The sequence below is a fragment of the Polypterus senegalus genome, chromosome 2, assembly GCF_016835505.1.
Source record: "Polypterus senegalus isolate Bchr_013 chromosome 2, ASM1683550v1, whole genome shotgun sequence".
Classification (NCBI taxonomy): domain Eukaryota; kingdom Metazoa; phylum Chordata; class Cladistia; order Polypteriformes; family Polypteridae; genus Polypterus; species Polypterus senegalus.
The window spans coordinates 100,872,207-100,899,379 of NC_053155.1; the positions used below are offsets into that span (position 1 = coordinate 100,872,207).

Genomic DNA, 27,173 nt, shown 5'->3' on the forward strand with positions numbered 1-27,173 from the left:
AAATGTCGATAAAATCCGACTTTAGCGAATCATGTTGTTGCTAGCATCTGACTGACGTCGCCCAAAGAGATTACGTGATATGGAGGCGGGGATTTGTGACGTCACAATACCAAAGATGGCTGCAAGGCTGCTGCTTCAGAGCGACTGGCCCGAGGTTTTGAGGTTGTTAACTGTCCCTATAAAACGTGTTTGAAAGTGTTTAAAATGTGGAGTATGTCATGATAGTAATCTTTGTTTGTTTATTTAGGAAAAATGAAAGAGAAGCCTGGGTCTTGTGCAAAATACCCGGTAAGAGATTGACAGATACGCTTAAAGATATTCGCCTTTAAACAGTGGTTTTATAGTTTACGTTGCCACTTTAATCGCGTAGGTTTGTAAGATACTTTCAATTCATGTATAAAATAAACATACGAGCTGCAATATGCACTGGCGGTTTATCTATCTATCTACTTTCTAATCTACTCGCTCTGGTCAAATCGCGAGGATAAGGTTAATATCCTGACCGGACTAAGGGTTCGTGGAAATTGGATCAGAGCCGCGCAGTCCAATTTAGCGGCACCAAATTGCTTAATGCGAACGTGCTTGAGTTGTGGGAAGAAACCACGGCAGCAGCCCTAATTAATGAGCCAACACGCTGCCCCATTATCACAAGTCGAGTTTGTGCAAAGTTATGCAGCTTTGACCAACAACAATTTGTGTCCAAAGGTTTAAACTGCAAATTAACACAACCGCCCCCCCCATGTCAGTAAGCGCTGCTGGAGCACCTAAATACTAACGGCAATATGCAATTATGTATTACTGTAGCCCGAACTGGTCTTTTTATCTTTGACCAAGTCAAAACTTTTTTTTTTTCTTTATAATAATTATTCTGGTGTGTATTTGAGGGGTTTTGTTGTTGTTTGTGATACTAATTATTCATCTGTTTTTAAGCTTCTTTAAAAAGCAAAATTTACACCTTGGGACAAATAAAGTGCAATCTGTATATATGTATCTGTCTATCTATCCATTTTCTTCAGCCTTTCATTCAGGGCAGGTTTGCATAGCTGCTGGAGTCTATCAGGAAGGCAGAAATAATACTTGGTCAGAGTGCCAATCTATTGCAGGGCATGCAGACTCTCAGGGGACCAGTTTAGTGACTGGGGCAACCAGAGGAAACCTGAGATCACGTGTGGATTTGATGAGGGATGTTCATGTTTAGAGCAACTGATTAAGAGGGTAGTGATTTGCCATCTGCAAAATGCATCATGCATCATAAATCCTCGCTGGTAATAACTTATGATAGCAGTAGCACCTGTGTGAATACATAATTATACTGTTTGTTTTTAAATTGAAGCTCATTTGATTCATATTAAAAAAAGTTCATTTTTCATGTCTTACTATTTCATCTTGAACGTTACTTTTATTCATCCCTTTTATTAAAAGTTATTTCTTTACATATATAATTAACTTGCAGTTCTAAGTTGGCTGTGTGGCCTGGTGAGTATGGGTGTCTCTATGTATACTCGCCAGTAAGCTAAAGACCTGTTCAGCGCTAGCTCATACCTTTTACCTTGTGCTGTAGCTATGTGTTTCCCTAAAAATGATGTACTGTACTGGTTGAGGAAATTAATGCATGATTTATATTAAACACAACTGATTTTATTATTTTTAGGAAAACCAACACTGTATGGAACTTTGAAGTGTCACGGCATTAGTGATGAAGGTGTCCCAGACCTTGTAGCATCAGAAGAATTTAGAATTCTTGAAGTCTCCAAGGTGCAGTGTATGTATGTGTGTGTAATTTAAGGTCTGTTGAACAAAATCCATTTGTCCCATTTTCAAGTTGATCTCTTCTGTAACTACAGTAGATGCTGATTTTATTATTTTAAATATTAAGCAATACAAAGGCAGAGAAATTATTAATGCAAAATGTTGCCTTTCAAATAGCATGTTGATTACTTTACACGGTACAAGGCCCCATCTACAGTAGTGCATTTTCATTTATAAATGCATACATATGTCTACTTTTTTGCCTTTCATCCTCACTACCCCATTGTTTTCGACTGCTGAAAATGAAGACTTTTAAAAAGACTCTCTAGAGCTGTATACTTCTGAAAATGTAGCGTAGGAGGTTTGGTGTGGATGAGCATAAATGCAATTTTTTGAAAACGATACTGTAATGCTTATTTCGTGGACCCATTTCCTGATTGGCTCCTGCTTATTACAGTAGTTAATTCCCTGATTGTTCATCCTTCAAGAAAAATTTTTTTTCTAGCATATCAGGCATTAAAAAGGGTTGCTTTCCATGATGCTTGTTGCCCTACTTATACATTGTGTTTTGAAAAGTTTGAAAGCTGCATACAGTACATGCATAAAAATCAAATTACTTCCTGATTGCTACACTTTTGCAATTACATTACTGTTGTAGTAAAAAATGAGACCTGTGAAAATAAGATTGTAAATAACTCATTTGACAGCCTCTAATCAAAATTTATTACTTGTACTTAAACTGTTCAGCAAGGAGGAGCGAATTCCACAGCAAAATTAATAATACGTCACATATTGAAGTGGATGGGTGTAAAATGCAGCCACACTCAAAATATTACAGGGCAGAGAGAGATACAAAAGCACAATGCAAGGAAGCAACAATACAGATGCATGCATGCATTTATTTCTTCTACTGAGTTAGTTTTACAAATGTTATTTGGTACAGAATGTGCTCTGATTTCTGTGGAATATTTATAGTCAATCATCCCATGGATAAACACAGAGCTAAATACGTTTTAAGTGTTGCATTAACATTTGCTCTGTTTTTATTTAATAACAAGATGACCGTTGCCAGTTCTGAAAGCAGTTACTCTTAAGTGTAATCAACACATTAATATGACACAGGAGCAGTTTGCTTCAGTTTTTTATATATAATTTCTTTCTTTTTCTGTGCTGTAAACATGCTATCGGGGTCCTGCATGTGGTGATAGTTTTGAAAGGACATAAAGCACAAGAGAATCTGATTTTCATGGGGATATGAAATTTTCACCACACAATCCCTTTCAAGGAATTTGCCCACTGTAGGGCGAAGGTCTATGTCATAGGTGTTTTGGGGCATTTCTGCATTTCTTTTGTTAATGATATGAAAGCTCCAGCGTGGATGGAGATTGTTTTTGTTTAAAAAACTGTTTTTAATGAAAATGTGGTAGTGTGGACGTAGCTTAAAATTTACTGAAAGGCAATTTTGGCATTACCATTCCCTGCTAATTAGTTAAATTAATTTTTACATTACTGAAGCTATTAATTTCTTGTGAAATCTATAATATTAGTTTGGCAATGATAATTTAAAAATGTGATGCATTATCAAAGGAAAACTGTTTTATTACTATGCTTATCACTTATCCAGTGGCAGTTATAGTCTATCATTTCCTGAAGTGGCATAAAACAAATGTGTACCTGTTCAAATCTTAGCAATGAAAATATGTTTATTATACACTGTTGAACTTCTAATGTTCGTTGTCTGTCACATATATATATAAAAACCTCTATAGTATTTAAAGACATTTGACTGAATAGTTTCCTAGCTTTCATCAGAAGAGGCATCTTCTCATAATCTTATCAACAGGCAGTACATAGCACCTAAATATCAGACCTAGAATACTAAAGTTTATTCCTGTAGACAAAATACAAAGAGCACTTTTTTATTTAATAAATGACAATAGCAGTTTTCTCTCTAACTTGTAAAATTTGAAGCCCACTGCCTGGCAACATCGCCTTTAAAGAAGTAATTGGTTAATGGTTAAATACTGTACTTTATTATTTGAGCAGATGTAAATTTACAGTTCTTAAAACGAACAAAACAAAAAAATAGCCCAGTCAGGAAATAAAAAGCAAGTCAACTTCAAATCTTTTAGAAAGCCTTCTATTTACTGTACTGTCTTTTATACATTGAAATCACTTCTTTAGTTAATCTGGTATTCTTCATAAGAAATATTGTAAGTGGTATGTATTCATACCTTTTACTGTATTCTTGTTTCCTTCATGCCTTATACTTTAAGTGATTTGCAAGATAAAGGACATCTTGCTAAGCTATGCAAAATACCAATTCAGTATTGTACACTTATTTCATGCCTTTTGGGTGTTTCTTGATTTTTCTGATGGTTTTGGTGACATTTTTTCATTAAACTTAGGTTAATTTCTCATATGCCCTTTCTTAGTCTTTACTGGTATCCTTAAAGGTATTAGCATGGTAAACATAATTTAGTATACGTAGTGATTACAGATAAAGTTTATTCTTTATTCTCATCTCAGTCTTCATTTTTTGCATAATGATTTTCTTTTTTTTGTTTTAAGTTCACTTAACCACAGTAAATGAAGTGTTAGATGCATATACAGGTCAAATTGAATTATTTCAACTCTATAACATTTTGTATATCACTTATTTTCTTAGAAAAGTCTTCATATATCCTGTCCAGAACTAAATACATCAGCAAAATTCCTTGCTCCACACACATCCTTTGGACAAATCCATGATAAGAGTGTAAGTATATTCCATTCAAAATCTGGTTGGTTTCCATGCATTTTCTTAACCTGCTTTCCAGGGCAATCACTAGGTGTAAAGCAGAAACAAAATCTGGACAAGGCACTAGTTCATCACCGGGTGAACATACACATGGGCCAATTTAACAGTGCCAACTCATCTGACCTGCATGATTTTGGACTGTAGGAGGAAACCCATGTGGAAAGTGGGAGAACAGGCAGCCTGCATGCAATGGGCATCTGGAACACTAACCTTGGTCTCCTAATTGCAAGGCAGCAGCACTAGCATATTAATGGAATAAAAAAAATTGCTGTGTTAAAAAAAGTGTAGTTTTTGAAAGACTTCAATTAAATAGTACTGTGCTCCCTATTTGCTCTGATGCTGAAGAGAAGTATCCATTTTTTATTTTAACTTCCATATGGATGTCAGAAAGCAAGTTAAGTGTTCTGGATCCTTATTAAAATGACATACACATTTGTTAAGGTTTGTTGTAAATGACAAAAGAAATATTATATTCCATCTAAAGACTGAAGTGCATTTGTTCAAAAATATTTAGTAGTGCTATTTGCTTTAATTTAGTAATTCAATATTTTTTATATGAATTGTATTTTGAAAGTAAATTTTACATTGATAATGAAATGTTGATCATATGTGTAATGTTTATAGGTCACACACAATTCTTTACCTTTAGGTAACTTGCATTGATGTATCATGTGGTGGAGGTCTTGGTGTGTCAACAAGCACAGATGGTACTCTGAAGGTGTGGAACTGCACCAATGGAGAAAAAAGGGTAATCCTTGCTTCTTTAGATTAATTTTAGGAAATAATTTAAAGCATATTAGTACTTTTGTATGCATTTGTATTAAATTATAAACTCTGCATTAAGCCCTTTAGAGTTGTCATTAAACAGCCATTGAATTATGTTCTAACTAAATACAATCTTAAAAAGAACTATTTTGACCTGCAGTCACTGCATCTAAATTGTTGAATTAACTATTTAGAAGTTTGAAGTTGCCTGTGATATAAAGTTTTGTTATTACAGCTGGTATGGTAAAAAAAATACATATGTAGATTGAAAGAAATGTAAGCATTTTAACACAAGTTACTGTTTTCTGCAGTTGGATTCAAAAGCAAAAGACACTTTCCACTTTGATTATTTATCATGGTGGTTTGTCCTATACAAGTCTCCAAAGAGAACCACTTCATAACCACTTTAGCTCCAGCAATATTTTATCTCTTGTTGTTTTCAAAGAGGGATCTATCCGGCCACATATATGATGTCAATTGCTGCAGGTTCTTTCCTTCAGGAGTGGTAATTCTAAGTGGTGGGATGGATGCTCAAGTCAAGGTTTGGTCAGCAGAAGATGGAAGTTGCCCTGTAACATTTAAAGGACACAAAGGAGGCAAGTTTTAAAGGAATGATATTGCATTTTTCAAATTTATTAATTATGAGGTGATCTGAACATCGAGGCTATCAATGAACACTTGAAGATTGTGTGTTTCTTTTATGGAGCTAAACTTCAGTAATAATTTAAAATATTACTGCTTATTTATTTGATACTAATCAGAGTTAGTGGGCAGCATGGTGACACAGCTTTCCATTTTACATCTTAGTGTGTAGTGAGCATGGGTTTCCAGTTATAATCCAAACATCTCTGGGCAGACTAGCTTAAAGCTGAAACTTCTTTCTCTCTGTTTCTCTTTCTGTATATATGCATACTGTACGACGTATGTGTAAGCATTTTCTGCAACAGGCAGACTTTCCATTCAGGTTGTTATCTACCTGTCACCCGGTGTTCCTAGGAAGGGTCTTTGGTTCCACTTGACCTGTAATGAAAGAACAGGTTTTGAAAGTTTATTTAAGGTGAACAATCCATGTCAGTACGTCCGTTGTTTTTCATATGAACATATGAAAACTCTGAAACTTGTCCAGTAGGTGTTAGTATGAAAGCATAGTACTGCCAAATCTTGTTTTTTAGAAGGTGGGGATCAGATATTCCTCAATCCATTAAAAAAATGCACTTTCACTATTACAGCACCATTGCACACTACAGGAACCAATTCTGCCATGCAAACAGATTCGTTTTTTTAAGATTGTAGATGGTATTGTGAAAAACATAAAGGGTGATTTAATGTCTAAAGAGAATCTCAACTGACTAGTATTTTAAAAGCAATTTAGTTACATAGGAGATGGGTACAGGGATGATTTAAAAAAAAAAAAAATGCTATTTTAAAAAGTGTTAACTCGGTTCACTAACAGCATATGTATGATTGGCAGGCATTTTAGATACTGCTATTGTGGACAGAGGACGCAATGTTTTGTCTTGTTCAAGAGATGGGACAGCTCGATTATGGGATTGTGGAAAGTCTACATGTCTTGCAGTTGTGGCTGATTGTGGGTCACCCATTAATGGCTGCTCTGTTGGGGTTGCTGACAATACAATAAACCTTGGTTCACCTGAGGAGATGACAAGTAAGTCAATGGAATCAGTAAAAATGATTTAATTGAATATTTACTATTATGTTGCATAATCCACACTTCAAGTTGGGTGGAATGCTCACAATGTGTAAGACGCATGCATTTTTTGCTTACTGGATGACTTAAAATGTGGTCTTGACAACATAAGTAACAGGAGATTTTTACACTTACATTTTTAAAATAGTTTTCTCTTATCCAGTGCTGGTCACCATAGGCTCCCATTCTATCAGAAAAATTATCTCCATTCTCCACAAAAACAAGAAATTTATTTTTTTTTCCTCACCCACTACTACAAATTACATGGGGTAAATAACAACATTGGGTGGAACATTCCTTTAAAATCGTTTTACCATCAACAACTTAAATTTCTACTGCCTGTCTCTGGAGACAACTATATTTTTTTGTTCTTTTATTTTTCTAATTTTCACTTTTGTACTTGTCTCCTTCCAAGATTTTTTTTTTAATAATTGAGAGAATACGTGATTTTCTTGGAGACACTTTAACATCCCACGAGACAAGGCAGTGAGACAAAAGGACAGCTGCTTTACAGGCTTTTAAATGATTGATGTGCAGTGCGACAAGCAGTAAACATAGCTCGGCAGCAGCAAGCCACCAGCTGATCCGACCACATCTTTTTAGTGTGTGTTCAGCCCCCAACTTCACAACGCGAGCGGCAGAGATGTGAATATGCCTGGCGCGTAGTGCGCCCTTGGTTTTTACTATATGTAACTTTAGGGAGAAGTATCAAAGGATCTTTCAAACCAAATGGGTTTGAAAATGACATAATGGTTATAGCATTATAAATTATTAGATGCTTATTTTGAGTAAAATTGCTCCAGTACATTTTACTCTAGAGAGATAGTTATTTTGAGTTTTTTGAACACATTTATGACATAACTGTAACAGAACTGCAAAATAAAAATTCTCTTAAAGTACATTTCTTTCATTTTACTTAATAAATTATCAGCTGGCAGCATTTTTTGCAGATTTATTTGGGTTAGAATAGGGAATCTGATTGGTATCAGAGTATTCTCTCTCTCTCTCTCTCTCTCTCTCTCTCTCTCTCTCTCTCTCTCTCTCTCTCTCTCTCTCTCTCTCTCTCTCTCTCTCTCTCTCTCTCTCTCTCTCTCTCTCTCTCTCTCTCTCTCTCTCTCTCTCTCTCTCTCTCTATATATATATATATATATATATATATATATATATATATATATATATGTGTGTGTGTGTGTATATATATAATATACATATATAGTATGTATGTATGCATCTCCCCTTCTTACAACACTCAACAGACCAGTTTCTCAAGTTTAGAAATAGGAATGCTCTCCCATTCTTGTCTAATACAGGCCTCTAACTGTTCAATCGTCTTGGGCCTTCTTTGTCGCACCTTCCTCTTTATGATGCGCCAAATGTTCTCTATAGGTGAAAGATCTGGACTGCAGACTGGCCATTTCAGTACCCGGATCCTTCTCCTTCGCAGCCATGATGTTGTGATTGATGCAGAATGTGGTCTGGCATTATCTTGTTGAAAAATGCAGGGTCTTCCCTGAAAGAGATGACGTCTGGATGGGAGCATATGTTGTTCTAGAACCTGAATATATTTTTCTGCATTGATGGTACTTTCCAGACATGCAAGCTGCCCATGCCACACGCACTCATGCAACCCCATACCATCAGAGATGCAGGCTTCTGAACTGAGCGTTGATAACAAGCTGGGTTGTCCTTGTCCTCTTTGGTCCGGATGACCTGGCGTCCCAGATTTCCAAAAAGAACTTCGAATCGTGACTCGCCTGACCACAGAACAGTCTTCCATTTTGCCACACTCCATTTTAAATGATCCCTGGCCCAGTGAAAATGCCTGAGCTTGTGGATCTTGCTTAGAAAAGGCTTCTTCTTTGCACTGTAGAGTTTCAGCTGGCAACGGCGGATGGTACGGCGGATTGTGTTCACTGACATTGGTTTCTGGAAGTATTCCTGAGCCCATTCCGTGATTTCCTTTACAGTAGCATTCCTGGTTGTGGTGCAGTGTTGTTTAAGGGCCCGGAGATTTGTTCCACTATCTTTCTGCGCAGCATTGTGGGAATTGGTGATCGTCTACCCATCTTGGCTTCTGAGAGACACTGCCACTCTGAGAAGCTCTTTTTATACCCAATCATGTTGCCAATTGACCTAATTAGTGTTAATTGGTCTTCCAGCTCTTCGTTATGCTCAAATTTACTTCTTCCAGCCTCTTATTGCTACTTGTCCCAACTTTTTTGGGATTTGTTGACACCGTGAAATTTTGAATCAACATATTTTTCCTTTAAAATGAAACATTTACTCGGATTAAATGTTTGATCTGTCATCTACGTTCTATTACAAATAAAATATTGACATTTGCCATCTCCACATCATTGCATTCAGTTTTTATTCACAATTTGTTTAGTGTCCCAACTTTTTTTTGGAATCCGGTTTGTGTGTGTGTATGTATGTATGTGTATATATATATATATGTACTAGCAGAATACCAAGCGCTTCGCAAGACGGAGAAGTAGTGTGTTAAAGAAGGTACGAAAAAGAAAAGGAAAAATTTGAAAAATAACGTAACTTGATTGTTAATGTAATTGTTTTGTCATTGATATGAGTGTTGTTCTCATATCTATCTATCTATATATATATATATATGTTGTTCTCATATCTATCTATATATATATATATATATATATATATATATACCCGCTTGGCAGCGAGAAGTAGTGTGTTAAAGAAGAAAAGAGAAAGAAAAGGAAACATTTTGAAAATAACGTAACATGATTGTCAATGTAATTGTTTTGTCACTGTTATGAGTGTCGCTGTGATATATATATATATATATAGCAAAATACCAGCTTGCGATGTCATGTGTTAAAGAAGTTATGAAAAGAAAAGGAAACATTTTAAAAATAATGTAACATGATTGTCAAAGTAATTGTTTTGTGTATTTGGCGGCAGCGTCACAAAGTTTTTTTCGTCTAGCTGCATCAGAAAATGTACCACAACGTCTGACACGCCTCCTTTTTAGTGTTTTCTCACAGCTTGGATTGCTGCTGTCATATATATATACACACACACACACACACACAAACACACACATACATACATATATATACACATACATATCTTCATATCTACATATCTATATACATATCTACATATACACATATATATATATATACATACCCTTCTACATCATATATACACACACACACATACATACATACACACACACAAATTATATATATGTATGTATGTGTGTGTGTGTGTGTATATATATATATATATATATATATATATATATATATATATATATATATATATATATATATATATATATATATATAATGTAGATAGGTGTGTGTGTGTTTATTTATATATATATATATATATATATACATACATACATATATACACATACATATACTTGTGTGTATGTTTGTATGTGTCTATATGTGTGTGTATAGCTTTGGTCACTGAGTGCAAGGGAAAAATAATAAAATATAGTCTATAAGTTATTAAACAGTAAAACATTAACGTTTTAAGAAGTACAGGTACATTGAGCACTACTGGAGTGGTTTCAGGTAAACTACATTTTAAAGACTGTAACACAACAGGTAAGTAACTAACAGCAGCTAAAATGTATATGGATCATCTCTCGGTAGTAGATCCCTTTTGAAAGGCGCTACACGACGGCTGTGGTATAGAAATTACATTTTCTATGTGAACGTTCAAATTTGTGCCTCTGGTAATGTGCCTTACCGGCATTTAAAGAAATTTAGTTTTGTGTCCTCTGCACTGTTAAGAGAGAAAGGCTTTGGTTTGGGATAAAAGGTGTAAAGAAAGGAAAGTTGCCTTTTTCTTTTATATAGTATAGAGAGATGTGTTCGCTGACGTTATGATCGCCTTTTGGGGACAGTTGCGTTGGGTCTTGTGTAGACTGGTGAGACGTCCCTGCCATTAATCAGCTGTGATGACACTGTCAGTCCTCCACTCGTGTGCGTGTCTTCATAATCCGAGGTGAGGATCTCATAATCGTATACGTGCAAAAGAAAGTGTGAATCGCCTTAATATTATTTTTCCGTGGTGTAGAAAAGGGGTCCCGTGTTTGCACTTGTCTGGGCTATAGCGCAGGGGGAGGATGAAAAAAATTAAAAGTGCTCACTTTGACTTAAGGCAGAAGCGCAGTCAGCGTCTCAAAGGCCGGCACAGCTATGCGCGCTGGCTGCTCGACTTTTGCTGGGCAGGAGACCACAGTTTTTGCAGACACGTTCATGATATCAAAAGTCTCAGCGCTCTTTGGAGGTCATTCATATATTATATATATAGCAAAATACCCGCGCCTCGCAGCGGAGAAGTAGTGTGTTAAAGAAGTAATGAAAAAGAAAAGGAAACATTTTAATAATAACGTAACATGATTGACATTGTCATGAGTGTTGCTGTCATATATATGCCTGCCTAAATAAGTCACCCTCGCTTTGCTCTTACTTTATTTACCGTTCATTTAATCATGGCTATTGGCGGAAAAATTATAAAATGGAAGGAGGATGGCTTTACCAAAACAATTATTGATGGCGAATCGATTATTCATAAAGCTTGAATTGGTGATGTTTTTCTGTGTTAACCTCATATTTTTTCAGACTTCTTCTCAAACTAAGGTGGTGCCAGCGTATCGCAGGAGAAGTAGTGTGTTAAAAAGCTAGAAAAGAAAAGGGAACATTTTAAAAATAACGTAACATGACTGTCAATATACAGTATTTGTTTTGTGAGTGTTACTGAGTGTTGCTGTCATCAAGGATTTGATTATCATTATTTCTTTCAATCAGGTTCGTATTTGTAGGATGTGTTGTGTTCAAGTTACATTCCGTGTTTGTCAATCGTTGTAAAGATGACAGGTTTCATTCATCGATTCGTTTCTTACTGCATCAATAAACAGCTCGTCTTCTTCTTTATCTGAGACCTGACACACTGCATGCACGGGTTTTTACACTGTCTTCTTTAGCGGGACATTGACTTTTCCAACGTGTGCTTTGTTTCCGCAGTAGTTGGATTTATGAATATGCTTGTATGTATGAGACGCTTCATATTTTTTGCTGCCTTTTCAATTGTGTAATTCGGTTTTTGTTCAGCGCTCTTTGGAACTGTTGCCTTTTATCTGTGCACTGCATCAGTTCACGTGAGCCGCTCGGTGTACATGCATCGAAGGTTCCCAGCTGTGCTGGTGCCATCTCCTGCTATGTCCATAGCTTTATTTAATGTTACCTTAGTCCTGGCACTTAAAACTTTCTCTCGCAGTTTCGCTGAGTTTGTGTCAAACGCCACCCTGACCATTTCATCTTCCTCTCCATAAGCACAGTCCTTAACCCGTGAATATTTAGTGGCAGTTTGCTATTGGATTGCCGCTGACGGACGGCCTTATATGGGCAGGCACTAAATTACAAACGCCAGCGGCAGCCTGTCTATGAACTTAATTTAAAGTGTAGGTTTACATCGTGCTTTGTTTCCGAAGTAGCAGAACTCATGAATATGGTTGTATATGTCACTCGCTCGCTTCTTATTGTTTCGCTGCCTTCTCAATTATATAATGCATGTTTTCTTCAGCGCTTTTTCAGGTCTTCCTGGTTTTCTATGTACTGCGTGATTACGTGGGAGGTGTGATGATGTCACACAAAACTCCCCACGGCGTTGAAGCTCATCTCCATTACAGTAAATGGAGAAAACTGCTTCCAGTTATGACCATTACGCGTAGAATTTCGATATAAAACCTGCCCAACTTTTGTAAGGAAGCTGTAAGGAATGAACCTGCCAAATTTCAGCCTTCCACCCACACGGGAAGTTGGAGAATTAGTGATGAGTGAGTGAGTGAGGGCTTTGCCTTTTATTAGTATAGATATATATGTATATGTATATATATGTATATGTATATATATATATATATGTATGTATATGTATTATATATATATATATGTATGTATATGTGTATATATATGTATGTATATATGTATGTGTATATATGTATATAGGGACTTTCATTAGTTGTCAGTTATAATCATCAAAATTAAAAGAAATAAATATTTGAAATACATCAGTCTGTGTGTAATGAATGAATCTAATATACAAGTTTCAATTTTTGAATGGAATTACTGAAATAAATCAACTTTGTCATGATATTCTAATTTTATGACCAGCACCTGTGTATGTGTGTGTGTATTTGTGTATATATATATATATATTAGTACAGGGAAATTGTTCTTTCAATATTTTAAGACTTGTGTGGTAGGCAGCTGAAGCTTGAATGTTTATTGAGGACAAGAAGCCCGATAATAGTCACTCTGGATCCTTTTAGTCAGCGGAGATGTACAGCTGTGCATAACTTAGCAGTAGCTTTTGATTAAACATATCAGGTTTGCAAAAAGGTTTTCCAATCATGTTAATGAACCCAGTCTTTTGGAAACACGACTTTGCTGTTTGTAAATAGGCATGAAATTCACAAGATTTATATTTCGAACACTATATTGGACATAAATAAACAAAAGACGCGTGCGTGTGTGTGTGTGTATGGATGGATGGGGTTGTCCACTCTTTTCAGTCTCCGTCACAGCCACTAGATGGCGCATGCATGCACTTTCAAATTTTTTGTCACCACTTGCATGCACCTCATTATGAAAGACCTGTGTGCAGCTGATGCTGCCGCACAATGAGTACATTGTGCTTATGACGGAGTTGAAGACACACATCCTGAAAAAGAAACTAATGCTGCTTCTCAACAACATTCAAATGAAATACCTCAGCAACAGAGGGTAAGGCTTGTCTATCTGGAGGTATTTTCTCGAGAGAAAGATTAATAAGAATCACATGCCAGCGATACGGCTAAGATATGGTATTGCTAGTGCCTCCTTACAAATGCCAGTGGGGCAGCAAACACGAGGCTGAGTCTCAGTGCTTTAGCAAAACCAGCGTTATTCAGCTTGAAACAGGAACAGTCTGGATGTTTATTGTTGTGGGATCTGTCACTCTCCTATAAACAGACAAGGCAGTCAGACAGGATTGTGACCAAGTTAGTGGCCAAGTAATACTGTTCCCTGCATTTACAATGTTTCTTGCATCACCCATCGAGATCAGGGCGCCAGCCCACCGCAGGGCACACACCAAGCACACACTAGGTACAATTTAGGGTCGCCAGTGCACCTAACCTGCATGTCTTTGGACTGTGGGAGGAAACCCACGCAGACATGGGGAGAACATGCAAACTCCACGCGAACCCAGGTTTCCTTACTGCATGGCAGCAGCGCTGCCACTGCGCCACCGTGCCTCCCTATGCCTAACAGACTAAAGTATAATTAGTTACAATAGATAGGAGATGATCAATAGCTGTGATAGTTTATTTTCCCAAACAGTTGGAATTAAACTGTTTCTATCTATTGTATTGTCAAATATAGAAATATTTGTCACCAGTGGGAATAAACTTAGTGAAAACATGTCTTTTTACTGGTGGTGTTTTCTACGTTGTAGAAGTAGTAATTTAGTTTTATATCAGATTTTTTTTCTTTTTTTTTTTTTTTTTAAATCGGGACACAATGTTAGTGTAGACCAGATATTGCAGCTGAACACATGAATGCTGTATATCTTTTTTTGCAAGTTAATGTAGTTCCCAACTTTATAGAATAATCTAATGCTTCACATGATCATACATGTTATTGTGTGCTAGGTAGTAGGTTCATGTACTTCTTTTCCACAGGTGTTTTAAATTTCTGCAAGTGGCTGCATGAAGGTTTATCAGTAAATTAAAATATGATTTGCCCATATCTTACTCATCCTTCAATATAATTTGACAGCTAAATGTTCTACAACTTCATATGCATTTTTTTTTTTACAGAAAAATTAGAAGGTAGGCTTTGCCTTCATTTCAGCTGTAAGAGTCTAAAAACTATAAATAGAAATAGTCAAGTACAAATATTTCAGACCTCAGTTAACAGTATATTAGTATCTCATTATGCATTCCATGTTATTTACACTAAGCCCAGCGGAGCAGGTTTTAAAATAAACAGAAATATGTTTAATATATTTTACAGAAATGTACAGTCATTTTGAAAGTTTGAACCACATACCGTATGGATGCATATCTAGCATCTGTTTCTACATTCATGTTAAGGTAATATTAAAATTTAAATTATACATGATAATGTAAAATTCATTTACCATTTAGATTGATATCATTTATATTAAGCAATCTGATTTTTCTTTATGCACTGTGGAATAAGGATTATTGCAGTGTACATTTGAAAAATCTGCAGATCCTTTGATATTGTGTTTGGACTGTATGCCATCCAATTTAGTGAAGGCTAAACATTAACAAACTGAAACTAGGGTTACCTTCATATATTAAGTCTGGTGAACAAGATAACAATATCCAGGCAATTTTCCAGAAGTAACTTACAAAGTGTAGTAATATGAGAGTCTTCTGGGAAAGAAAAAGTCTTTTTTTATGTGTGCTTATAAACTAGCAAAAGCCAATGAAATGGTCAGATAGTATCCCAAATAAATGCCTAACATGTAGAATTTTATTTACGTTTTATTTATCTCAAAATAATGCAGATTTCCCCAAGTATTTTAAAAAATTAAATGTGCTTGAGAAGCTAGATAATGTGTCATCATGTTATGTTTGTTTATCAAGCCTAGCAGACTATTAGAACCAAGAATATTATTATGTCCACAGGTGAACGTGAAGTGGGGACAGAGGACAAGTTATTGCTACTAGCTCGGGAGGATAAAAAATTAGAAGGAAGAGGACTTCAAAGTCGACAGTGTGTATGTAATCCTCTTAGTATATTATACCTTAATTAAGCTGTATGCAGTATTTTATTTAAAAAAAAAAAAAAAGACTTGAAAGGTCTGTCAAGTTGTATTATCATTAACATTGTTTTTATAAGTATTCCCTCCAGAAAGAAATATTTATAGAAAACATTTTCATGAAGTGATAGTAATAATTTATTTTATAGCATAATATGCCAAGTTATTCATAATATAATTATTATACACTATATAATTAGAGAATTTATAGAAAGGTGACAAATTGTCTTAGTTGTGCTTATAGAAGTTTACACCCACCGACCTATAATTCGGCCTGCCTTATCCATGAGTATTTGGTTCCACGACCACCCATGGATAGGCGAAATCCCTGGATGCTCAGGACTTGTATAAAAGCATAAAGACAATTGTGCGTAGTAAGCCAACACAAGGGTTGATACAGCAGTACTGATGGTTGGTGGGACTTGAGTAAGCTGTGACTTAACAACATCCACCTGCACATTTTGTTTCTTGTGCATATTGAATTTCAAATGTTCTTTTATGAGAATATTCTGTAAGCCAACTGTACCTCTAAATGCCTTTGTGACCTTAATCCACTTCATATCAAAACGGGTATGTGCAAACCTGATGATTGTGTTTTTTTTGTTTCTTTTCCCTGTTCCAAGGTATTTCTTTTTGAAGGATCTGATGCTTTTAACTGCTGCACATTTCTCTCAAGTGTGTACATTGTGGCAGGAACTCAAAATGGAAATATTTACAAATTAGATACAAGAAACCCAAGGTACACTTTCAAATCTTAATTTTTTTATAAGTCATTTTTATGCTTTATTATTATTCAGTTCACTTTACACCTAACACTCTAAGTTCAGACTCATTTACATATATTTATATATGTAATAATGTAAATGCAAAGGACAATCTTGCAGTGTTTACACACAAACCACTCATCAGAGTAAAAATCTTTTTTTTTTAGTGGACCCATTTTAAAACTGATTCATTATAAATTTAAAAATAGATAAAATGGCAAATGTAATATCGACCAAACATTTCACATTCATAACTTGACTCCTTATAGTAAAATGTCCCATTTAATCAAGACAGCTTTTATGTCACAAACCATGCAGCATTAAAAGTAGGTCATTTTTTGTGTTCTCCAATAACAGTTTTTCTTTGGGTTGTAAGAAAGTTGTGTTATGAACAAACATACATAGAGTAAATGGCTTATGCTTTGTTTTTTTGATGTAAATCATCATCCAAGGCAACTAATCTTTATACCTTTAGCTGACAAAGCAACCATCACAGGTGAAAGCATATCAGGTGAGTTTCTCAATGGTATAAAGACTATTGTATTAAATGTCATGGTGTTCTCATGCTTTTTTTGTTTCCTCTGTTAGTCTATTTATAGACTTAAGTGGGTTAAAGAATACAAAAAATGAATATGATCTGCTGCTGTTTCATTTGTGAGACAGTTGGTGTGCAGCTTGTCTACAACCACAGTATAGACCAGCATTAACAAGCTTGGCCTAGTAAGAGATGTTCTCATAAAGACCTAAAACGTATACAGTTAAACATTGCAAAATTGCTGGAAAATAAGTCGCTGTTTTAAAGTCAGAGAGACAAAAACTACTTCAACCATGTTTACAACTGTTTGTTTTTTTTCTTTTTTAAAAAAAAAAATCCGATCTTTCATTAAAGAATAGTTTTCATTAACAAATACCTGAAACCTTACTGCTACAAACAAGTAAGGAGAAGCAGAATATTGATCAAACACAGCTGTTAGTCTCTCTGTACCTGGTAAATTCTGTCAGATTTCCAGCATTCCATTGGCGTACATATTTACAATGCATTTGTAGCTTATCTTTCACACTGTTGTATATATCATGATAATAATATATATAATTTGGAAATTTAGTAATGTTTGTGGTGTAGACGATTAGGCAGTTGTGGATTTATTATCAGTTGCCGAAAAAACAATTCTAGTAGTTGACAGGAGGCTCCAAAGTAAGGCTAATCTGTGTATCACAAAAGGGCCACATTCTGAAAACTATGTAAACCAAACTTTTTCTTGGCATAGTATTGCCAGAATTTTGAAGGATTATAATGTATGACCATTTTTCCATCTTCAGTGGTTAAGCACTAAACTCTAATTAGGCACAACTAAAAGTGATATCTACTTAAAACACCTTCCGACATTATTGCATGTATGGATTTTACCAAAGGATTACAGGTTTGTGTTTGTGGATGTATGTCTTTTAACTTTCTTATGTATACCAAATTCCTTTTATAATGTGTTATTTTTTAATGTGTGAAAAGTAGTGTGATTTGTTATGGAATAAAAATTTGAAATGTTAATTTCCGTTCCATTGATTTACCAAATTTGTACAGCTACATATGAATTCAAATCAAAAGAGGAAGGAAAAATAACTCAAGTTACATATGACTTCAAGTCAAAAAAAGTATTTAAGTATGCTGGCTTCATGGTACAGTGGGGGATCACTATGTCAGTTTCTAGTTTTGGTAGCTTAAAGCAAAGTTTTGCTTCTACATTCAGCATCTTCCTGTATTTTTTTTTAATGCAGTACAAAGATTACCTGATAGTGGGGACTCTGTCATAAACAATAGGTTTCTGCACTTAAATAATATCAAGGAACAATAAAATTAAATGGTAGATTTTATTGTTAATAATTAACATTTTTATTTGTTCTTTATTGTGTATTCTGCTGGATTAGTCTACCAATGTCTAAATTTGTTCTAACAATTAGATACAGAGAAGGAGCATTGTGAGATGGAGTTGTCGAATTTAACAGCAGCCAAGCTTGGAGACTTGGGTTTGGCTGCCGTGTAACCAGTAATTCTTTTTAAGGTCCTCTTTATGTCCCAGTTTATTTTGTGTGTTCCAATGCATACCACTTGGCAGCTGCTCACGTACCAAAGGTTGATAACCACCAATTTAAACAGGAACAATCGTGTGGTGCTGTTTTTTAACCCTCTGTTAATCTCTCAAATTTTGAAACTCTGCTGAAGTATACCAGAAAAACATTTTTTCTAATGATATCTTAAAAGGTATTGCCCTGTCTACCTAGAATTCTGCTGGTATATCTAGTTTATTAAATCATTAGATTTTACATGAAGGTACTAAAATATGTCTGTAGTGATTTAGGCACAGTTTTGGTAACAGAACTTTGATGTAAAGTAATGCTTTTTATCAGCATTTGCAGGAAAATGTTAAATGTATGCCAGAGCCCATTGTGTAATCTAAATCTATCCAGAGCTATGGGGAATCTGGTAGTTGGATAGTGAACAGGGTGCAGAGCCCCTAGTTAATAATATCAAAAATATTGAAATTTATATATTTATTTTTTTGGTTAACAGAGCACCCGTAACCACTATACATAGATCAGGAGCTCCAGTTTTGTCCTTAATGCCATACCAGGAAGGTTTCTTCGTAAGTCAAGGTAAAAGGTGTTTTTAGTTGACTACTACAGTATATAGAAATGATTTGATGGCCATCACACATGTTTTAATGAGATGTCCGATTTAAGAGTTATTGAGGACACAGACAAGATATCTGAAATTGGTTATATATGTCTTGTTTATTAATTTGCAGAACTAATTAGATTTTGAGCATTTTCTAATGGTAGCTGCTATGTATATGTGTAAACTGATTGAAACTTGTGGTCATTTTTTTCAATAAAATACATGGAACAAATACAACATGACTGTTTATGTCAGCATTGCACAGAAAAGACAAAAAAGACTTGCCATTTCACAAAAAAATATATATATTTGATTCAGTTTACCATTTAAATATTTAGTGAACATGCATTCCAAATGAAGCCAAAGCAACGGATACATCTAATCAATGCTTCTTGTTCATATATATTTATTTCACAGGTGATGGGAGTTGTTATTTAATTCAACAAGATTTTGACCATGTAGTTGAGCTAACAGGGCCTGACATTGACCCAGTTTACAAGGTAATTTCCTCAATAATAAATATGAAACCTAGTGGAAAGGAAACAGTAGCTTAGTTTTATACTGTATTTAGACTAGGGTTTTATTTTTGTTAGATGTTTGTTTTCCCTGGTTTGAGCCCTAAGAAAAAAAGACAAAAAAAAAAAAAGACCCTAAATAAATATGCCTCCTTCAAGCACCATTTTTCATTTTACCAGTCCACCATGTAAATCTGAAGAAAACCTGCATGTATCATCTAAATTAAAAATTACAATGATGCTTGTTATAGAGATTTGTGAGCCATTAAGTGGACTTGGACTTTCAATACTCTAACCACAGTTCTTTTATTGATTATTTTCACAAATATAGGTTGTGCTTCTGTAATTATATATCTTTTTCTATGGCATAGCTTATCTGAGGCAATATTACTGTAAAATCTTTTGTGCAAGTAGGCTTTAACCCTTTTGTGCAAGTAGGCTATCCCAGGAATTTAGCAGTATATTCCTAGGTTGAGTGTATGTGCAAACAAAGCAGGGTCATTATTCTCAGACAAGTTGACCTGGAAGTTTACTAGACTGAGATCTACAACAATTTCCAGGAATTTAATGAATATATTCATATTTTGTGCAAAGCAAGGAACTTTCCTATGGAAAGAACATAAGACATCACACCATCATCAGATATTTATGTTGATGTTTATTTGTCTTGAAGACATATTTCAAGGGTATTGTGTAAAATAATTAGAATGAATGTATCACTCAAGTACTGCTACTCACAAATTTAACAATGTGTTTTCTTTAGCAAAAAAGCAGAATTCCTATTTGACCAATATTATCCCAGGAAATTCCTCATTTGCCCCAGTATGTGTAAATGAGTGACTCCCAGTAATTTCTGCTAATAAGTAACACATATGAAAAAAACATTATCACGTAAACTTCACTCTGGTTCTTTTTGTCTGTTGAGGCCACCTTTTCTTTTAGGGGATGAAAAATTATTTATAAAGGGAGTTCAGACAAATTAAATCTACCTCATCATATAGTTGATTTAAGTGGCTTATTATGCATGTTTAGGTTTTAATTACCGGTAACAGGTTATTTGTTTCAGAGTCAATGTTTTAGGGCTCTTTGTAAATTAATGTAATCTTGTTGGTAAAGTGTATAAAATAAGTGATTAATTTTCTTTATTACTATTCTAGGTAGCTACATGGGAAAAGTGTGTTTTTACCTGCTGCAGAGACGGATATATAAGAAAATACCAGTTGTCTGATTTATGAATACAATCACATATAAGGAGTTGACTTTGGAATAAAGTTGTATTTAAACACTTCTGGAGAAAGACTTGATAGCAACAGTGCTAGCAAAAAAACAATGCACATTACTCATCTATAAATAAATGTTATATTTTCAAACATGAAAGATGTTTTACTTTGTTTATCTGCATTCCTTTATGGTTAGAGATTATTTGGAACTCTTTTAGAAGTAGATATGCTGCTAGGCTAGAGTCAAATCAGCATATCCGCATGGTCTGACCGTATTATCAACAATTTTATGTATAATGAATGTTTTACAATTCTCACTTGTTCTTCCATTTGCTAAGCATTGAAAATTTGGATCTTTGAAACAGCATTGCTTAGTTTAATAAAGAAACAGGTTAATTGTCACATGATGTTTTCAGTATTTTTATAAAAATTCCAGTGATGAGTATTAATTTCAATTAAAATCCAAAACCTTAACTACTTTGTTTCTGACTGGTGCGCTTTCAGACTGAAGTCTTGCACTTTCAGCTTGTTATATGGCTAAACTGGCATGGTTCCTTTTTCCTGACTGTGACACACTGCCAGGATTGCATAGCGGAGACTTGTCTTGGATATGGAAATCTCTGCAAAAGGATACCGAACAAAACCCTCCCTTGTTCCCCTAACAGAAAGGCTGTATTTAGTAACTACTAGCTGACCCCGTGGCTCCATCCACATACTAGTGAAACAGGACAAACTTTAAAAATTAATTTAGAAAAAGTAATTTGTACTGAGAAGAATTTACATTGATAGCTTTTGTATCTAAGGGCCTCTGGATATACAATATTTTTGGGTTTGCCATCGGGGCGAGAATGTATCTGTGATCTTTGCCAAAAATGTAAAATGTTTGTAAGGCATCTCTGGCCAAGTGGAAGGTAGATATGCTCCAACATTAAACGTTGCCACTGTATCTGATCGTGTTCAGCTCTGATGGGATAGCGTCCCCCACGTGGTGAGAGAAGCACGTGGATGTGGTATCTCTGCCAATGAGCAAATACCCTCTAAAACACATGTAGCGTCAAATGTTACTCTTTAGCAATCTCTAGATGATAATGTCTGCTGAACAACCAGGTATTGCTAGCTATGTGGAGACAAGGTATGCTCCAACACATGGCACGAGGTACAGTGACTCGAATGGGGGTTGGCACATGAGTGAGGATGGCCCCGTCCAGCTCCCTAGTCCTGAGGTCCTGCCAGCCGGGAGCCTGTCTCTTGGATTTGCGCAAATAAATCAGTGCCGCAGCCAAACTATACTACTTAGTGCGATGAAGTTGCAAAATCAACCAGAATATTCAAGCAAATTATACAAGAAACTAGTTCTCTTGTGAAAAGCAGACAGACATACAGATTGTGGATTTTTTATATATATACATATACACACACACAGAGAGAGAGATATACAGTGTGTGTGTGTGTATATATATATATATATATATATATATATATATATATATATATATATATATATATATAGCATATATATATATATAATATATATTCAGAGCGCATCACATTTTTCCACATTTTGTTATGTTACAGCCTTATTCCAAAATGAATTAAATTCATTTTTTTCCTCAGAATTCTACACACAACACCCCATAATGACAACATGAAAAAAGTTTACTTGAGGTTTTTGCAAATTTATTAAAAATAAAAACATGTACATAAGTATTCACAGCCTTTGCTCAATACTTTGTCAATGCACCTTTGGCAGCAATTACAGCCTCAAGTCTGAGGTCAAGAGCGCTCTGGAGCAGGTTTTCATCCAGGATGTCTCTGTACATTGCTGCAGTCATCTTTCCCTTTATCCTGACTAGTCTCCCAGTTCCTGCTGCTGAGAAACATCCCCACGCTTCACTGTAGGGATGGTACTGGCCTGGTGATGAGCGGTGCCTGGTTTCCTCCAAACGTGACGCCTGGCATTCACACCAAAGAGTTCAATCTTTGTCTCATCAGACCAGAGAATTTTGTCTCTCATGGTCTGAGAATCCGTCAGGTGCCTTTTGGCAAACTCCAGGTGGGCTGCCATGTGCCTTTTACTAAGGAGAGTGGCTTCCATCTGGCCACTCTACCATACAGCCCTGATTGGTGGATTGCTGCAGAGACGGTTGTCCTTCTGGAAGGTTCTCCTCTCTCCACAGAGGACCTCTGGAGCTCTGACAGAGTGACCATTGGGTTCTTGGTCACCTCCCTGACTAAGGCCCTTCTCCCCCGATCGCTCAGTTTAGATGGCCGGCCAGCTCTAGGAAGAGACCTGATGGTTTAGAACTTCTTCCACTTACGGATGATGGAGGCCACTGTGCTCATTGGGACCTTCAAAGCAGCAGAATTCATTTTTCTGTAACCTTCCCCAGATTTGTGCCTCGAGACAATCCTGTCTCGGAGGTCTACAGACAATTCCTTTGACTTCATGCTTGGTTTGTGCTCTGACATGAACTGTCAACTGTGTTACCTTATATAGACAGGTGTGTGCCTTTCCAAATCATGTCCAATCAACTGAACTTATCACAGGTGGACTCCAATTAAGGTGCAGAAACATCTCAAGGATGATCAGGGGAAACAGGATGAACGTGAGCTCAATTTTGAGCTTCATGGCAAAGGCTGTGAATACTTATGTACATGTGGCTTCTCAATTTTTTAATTTTTAATAAATTTGCAAAAACCTTAAGTAAACTTCTTTTACATTGTCATTATGGGGTGTTGTGTGTAGAATTCTGAGGAAAAAAATGAATTTGATTAATTTTGGAATAAGGCTATAATATAACAAAATGTGGGAAAAGTGATGCGCTGTGAATACTTTCTGGATGCACTGTATATATATATGAGAGAGAGAGATTTATTTATTATAGAGAGAGAGATTACAAGGATGACTGCTTTTATTTCTAGGGAACTTGTACCTGGTAGTCCTTGATATGAAATAATTACAAAACCTGACAAATATTTATTTTAATTAAATAAACTGGGAATTGTGTTGACAGTAATTTCAGTTTTTTTTTTAATTAAGATTGGTGTGGAATGAAAGAAGTAATAAATGACACAAATTAGCTTAAGATGCCTCTGAGCTTTAATAAAGAAATGCATAGAAGGCATGTAGAAGTTGGGTTTATGGTGGTGTAAACCAAACCTAACGCACTGCAATGCCATCATTACCTGTACTGAAGCATGGCAGCGGCTGCATTATGTTCTGAGCAGGCTTTACAGCAACACTGTCTTTGATGATTGTGAAGATTGAAAGAGCTGAATTATGCTAGATATGAAGAAAAACCTGTTGCAGCCTGTCGAAATCTCAAATAGTGAAAAAATTCAACCTTTCAGCAGAACAAAAAAATGGAATGTCTCAACATCAAAACAATGAATGCCAATTAATGGAACACTCAAAGCCCATATGTGAATCCTAACAGAAAATGTGTGTCAACTGGAAACTGCAGTCCACATATTGACTTTGACAATAGGCTGTGACTTTAGCTTATTAACGGCATGGAGTCCAGGCATTCATTATAAGCACTTTCTACACATTTCACTAGTTAGACTAATAAATTGTAATAAAAGGTCTTAAGTACTGTATACAGATTAAAACATTTCCTCGAATGTGACAACTACAGCAACAGCTTGTGCACTGTCACACAAAGTTGTCAGTTTGTTTTAGCCCTTTGACCACCAATACAGTTTGCACTGTGTGGAACTGTAACTTGCCAAATACAGGAAATATCATTTGGTGTACTTTTACAAATGAGGTCCAGCTAGAACAATGTCTGATTTGGTCATCTTTAAAAAATGCCTTTTTCAAACATTAAGTCACAGCAAGACAAAGGCAGAGAACTTAGTTAGCATTCTGTGCATTCTATAATGCATTGAATGTCACCAGAAGCAAGAGAGACACTTCATGCGCGGCTGTTTCCAGACACAATGGATTACCATGCTCCTCTGCGTCCTGCCTGTAGCAAAGCAGGGCAGATGACTGTCTAAGATCTGATCCATTTAAGAGATCACTTCAGATCTACAGCCTTTGCTGCTGCTAAAATTGCCAGTGACATCAGTGACCATACCTTCAGGGACAGGCTGAATGCTGGTGAACTGTCAGAGGGCTCCTGCTCATACCTCTTAGATATCTGACCCTACAGCAAAATAAAGCTGGCCCAAAAGCACACAACTATTGTAATTGCAAATGTTGGGATTTGCAATTGCTGCCATGGCCTCAGATCCTTCAACAGGAATGGGACAACATCCCACAACTACAGATTTAGCTTTGTGTGCCAGAGAGCCTGAGCAGTGGTGGCAACAAGTGTCAGTCACACAAGATACTTAAGCACAGCAAGACAGCTATTGTTAATGTTCACAGTTGTTATCATATTTCTATTGATTCTGTTGGAAATTTTTGTTTTTCTATTATTGTTCTTTTTTATTGTTATTCCAGCAATGAAGGTTAAAATCAGAGTCAAAATAGTATTGCCTCACTTTTCTCGCCATCAGTATGTTACTTTCATTTTATACTGTTTATTATGTGAAAGTATAAAAGATTTAATTGAATGCTTTATGAATACTGTACTTGGTTTCTGGTATTTTTAATATTTAGAGAGGTTAATTTTAGTATGTTATAATTTGTTTGAGTAAGTACAAAATAAAATACACAGTAATTTAGTATATAAAAATTCTTGGATGTAGTAAAAGAATAAAAATAAACAACAGTGGAAATTCTGGAAGGTTCAGACTGCCTCCAGTGGTGTAGCTAGTATATCAAGGGCCCGTAGTAAAAAATACTGAGCTCTCCCCATATGATATTAAGGAAAAGACTTCAAGAAAAAAAGTTTAATAAAAGGTAGGTGTATTTAATTGAATACTCTTTTAAAAAAAGATTTTTGTACATCAACTATGTAATTTTTGCGTAAGAGTATAACATTCTAAATACACATTTCATAAATGAATAGGCCACTCAAAATAATGTGTGAAATATATGAAGGTTGCTTATTCATTTAATTGAGTGAACATTTAATGCTAAGTAAAGCTACTACTGCATGGATTTTAATTGAGTGGGCACATCAGGAGAAATTAATGCTTTGTTTTATATGCCACTGTGTATGATAATGTTAATGGCAGTAAGGAAACATTGAATTGTATTATATCAGGTCACTTTATTATTTTCTATATTGTATGATATACAATTTATTAAAATATTACTGTAATATATAAAACTAGAAACACTTTAAGAGGACTGTTACCATTATAACAGTAGGGCCATATAATAATAAATGTATGTTTTTTTGTTTCATTTTAAGCATACAGTATTTCTCACATGAATAGTTGTTAAAAAAAAAAGTGGGAAGAAGCTATTCACTCGCCCTTCTTAACACTCCGAAAACCACCAAATTTATTTAGACATTTCAAATTAGTACGGCAGTTCCCTCACCTTAAAATTTAATCTGTCATCAAATTTCACATTTGTGTCTTTGCTTATCTTCACTCTTTCAAATCGCCGGTCAAATCCTGATCACACACCCGCTGCATGAATTGGTAAACGTAAAATGTTGGGAATTACTGGGGAAAAAAGGCGCCTTGGGGGTACATGGCATTTCCCACCCACTCCGCAATAATATCCCACTGCAGATAACGCTGGAGGTCAGCAGCCAGATTCTATTGTGATTTTTTTAACGAGTATATCACAGAACAGCTTCTTAGTACGGATAGCGTAACTCTTACCCAGAACTTTAAATGCCGAGAGTGAACTTGGTTAGCAATAAAATGAACCCCGAATTCGTCAGTTTTTCTTGTTTCTTTCCTCCTGAACAGCGAGTATTATAAGCAAAGGAGCATTCCCGGACTTGAAGGTTTTCCCTGCCGCGGTCCATTTCCAGTGCAGGTGTGACTCTGCCTTGATTTATCAAAACGACGGTAACACTCTGCAGTGTTATAAACTGAGTCAAACGTGAGGACTAAATTCACATCCCTGTAGTTTGATATTAAATGCTTTGCCCCTATGACTGCTAAAGGCCCCACTTTGACACTTAAAAAAATGAAAATATGTATAATTAACTTTACCTAGAAGTTGTTCGTTATATGTAGTTCTCCAATAGTCCGATAACCAGCACTGTAGCTCCGATTTACCAAGACTCGCGAGCATCCGC

At 35.6% G+C, this 27,173-nt stretch overlaps 1 protein-coding gene and 1 long non-coding RNA gene across 2 annotated transcripts; one reads left to right on the forward strand and one right to left on the reverse strand.

The window, feature by feature from the left end:
• Window positions 1–67: 67 nt before the first annotated feature.
• Window positions 68–21,175, forward strand: LOC120523203 (proteasomal ATPase-associated factor 1-like). Its single transcript, XM_039744273.1, has 12 exons — window positions 68–162; window positions 248–288; window positions 1,652–1,755; window positions 4,418–4,507; window positions 5,199–5,297; window positions 5,760–5,910; window positions 6,786–6,980; window positions 15,715–15,806; window positions 16,472–16,587; window positions 19,179–19,261; window positions 19,701–19,783; window positions 20,956–21,175. The coding sequence occupies exons 1-12, from the start codon at window positions 80–82 to the stop codon at window positions 21,031–21,033; spliced, it is 1,215 nt and encodes a 404-aa protein (XP_039600207.1). The 5' UTR covers window positions 68–79; the 3' UTR covers window positions 21,034–21,175.
• Window positions 5,799–27,164, reverse strand: LOC120523206. The gene is made up of 3 exons (XR_005632569.1): window positions 27,088–27,164; window positions 6,291–6,334; window positions 5,799–5,883 (listed from the first exon to the last, which is right to left on the reverse strand). It is a non-coding gene; the product is annotated as an uncharacterized LOC120523206 (long non-coding RNA).
• Between the last annotated feature and the right edge of the window lie 9 nt (window positions 27,165–27,173).

Bases quoted from the DNA above. Each gene is read 5' to 3' on its own strand.
- LOC120523203 (XM_039744273.1), top strand. From the start codon at position 80: ATGGAGGCGGGGATTTGTGACGTCACAATACCAAAGATGGCTGCAAGG. The intron at 4,508-5,198 runs GTAAGTATATTC...CTTTACCTTTAG, and splicing joins GACAAATCCATGATAAGAGT to GTAACTTGCATTGATGTATC. The intron at 5,298-5,759 runs GTAATCCTTGCT...TTGTTTTCAAAG, and splicing joins GCACCAATGGAGAAAAAAGG to AGGGATCTATCCGGCCACAT.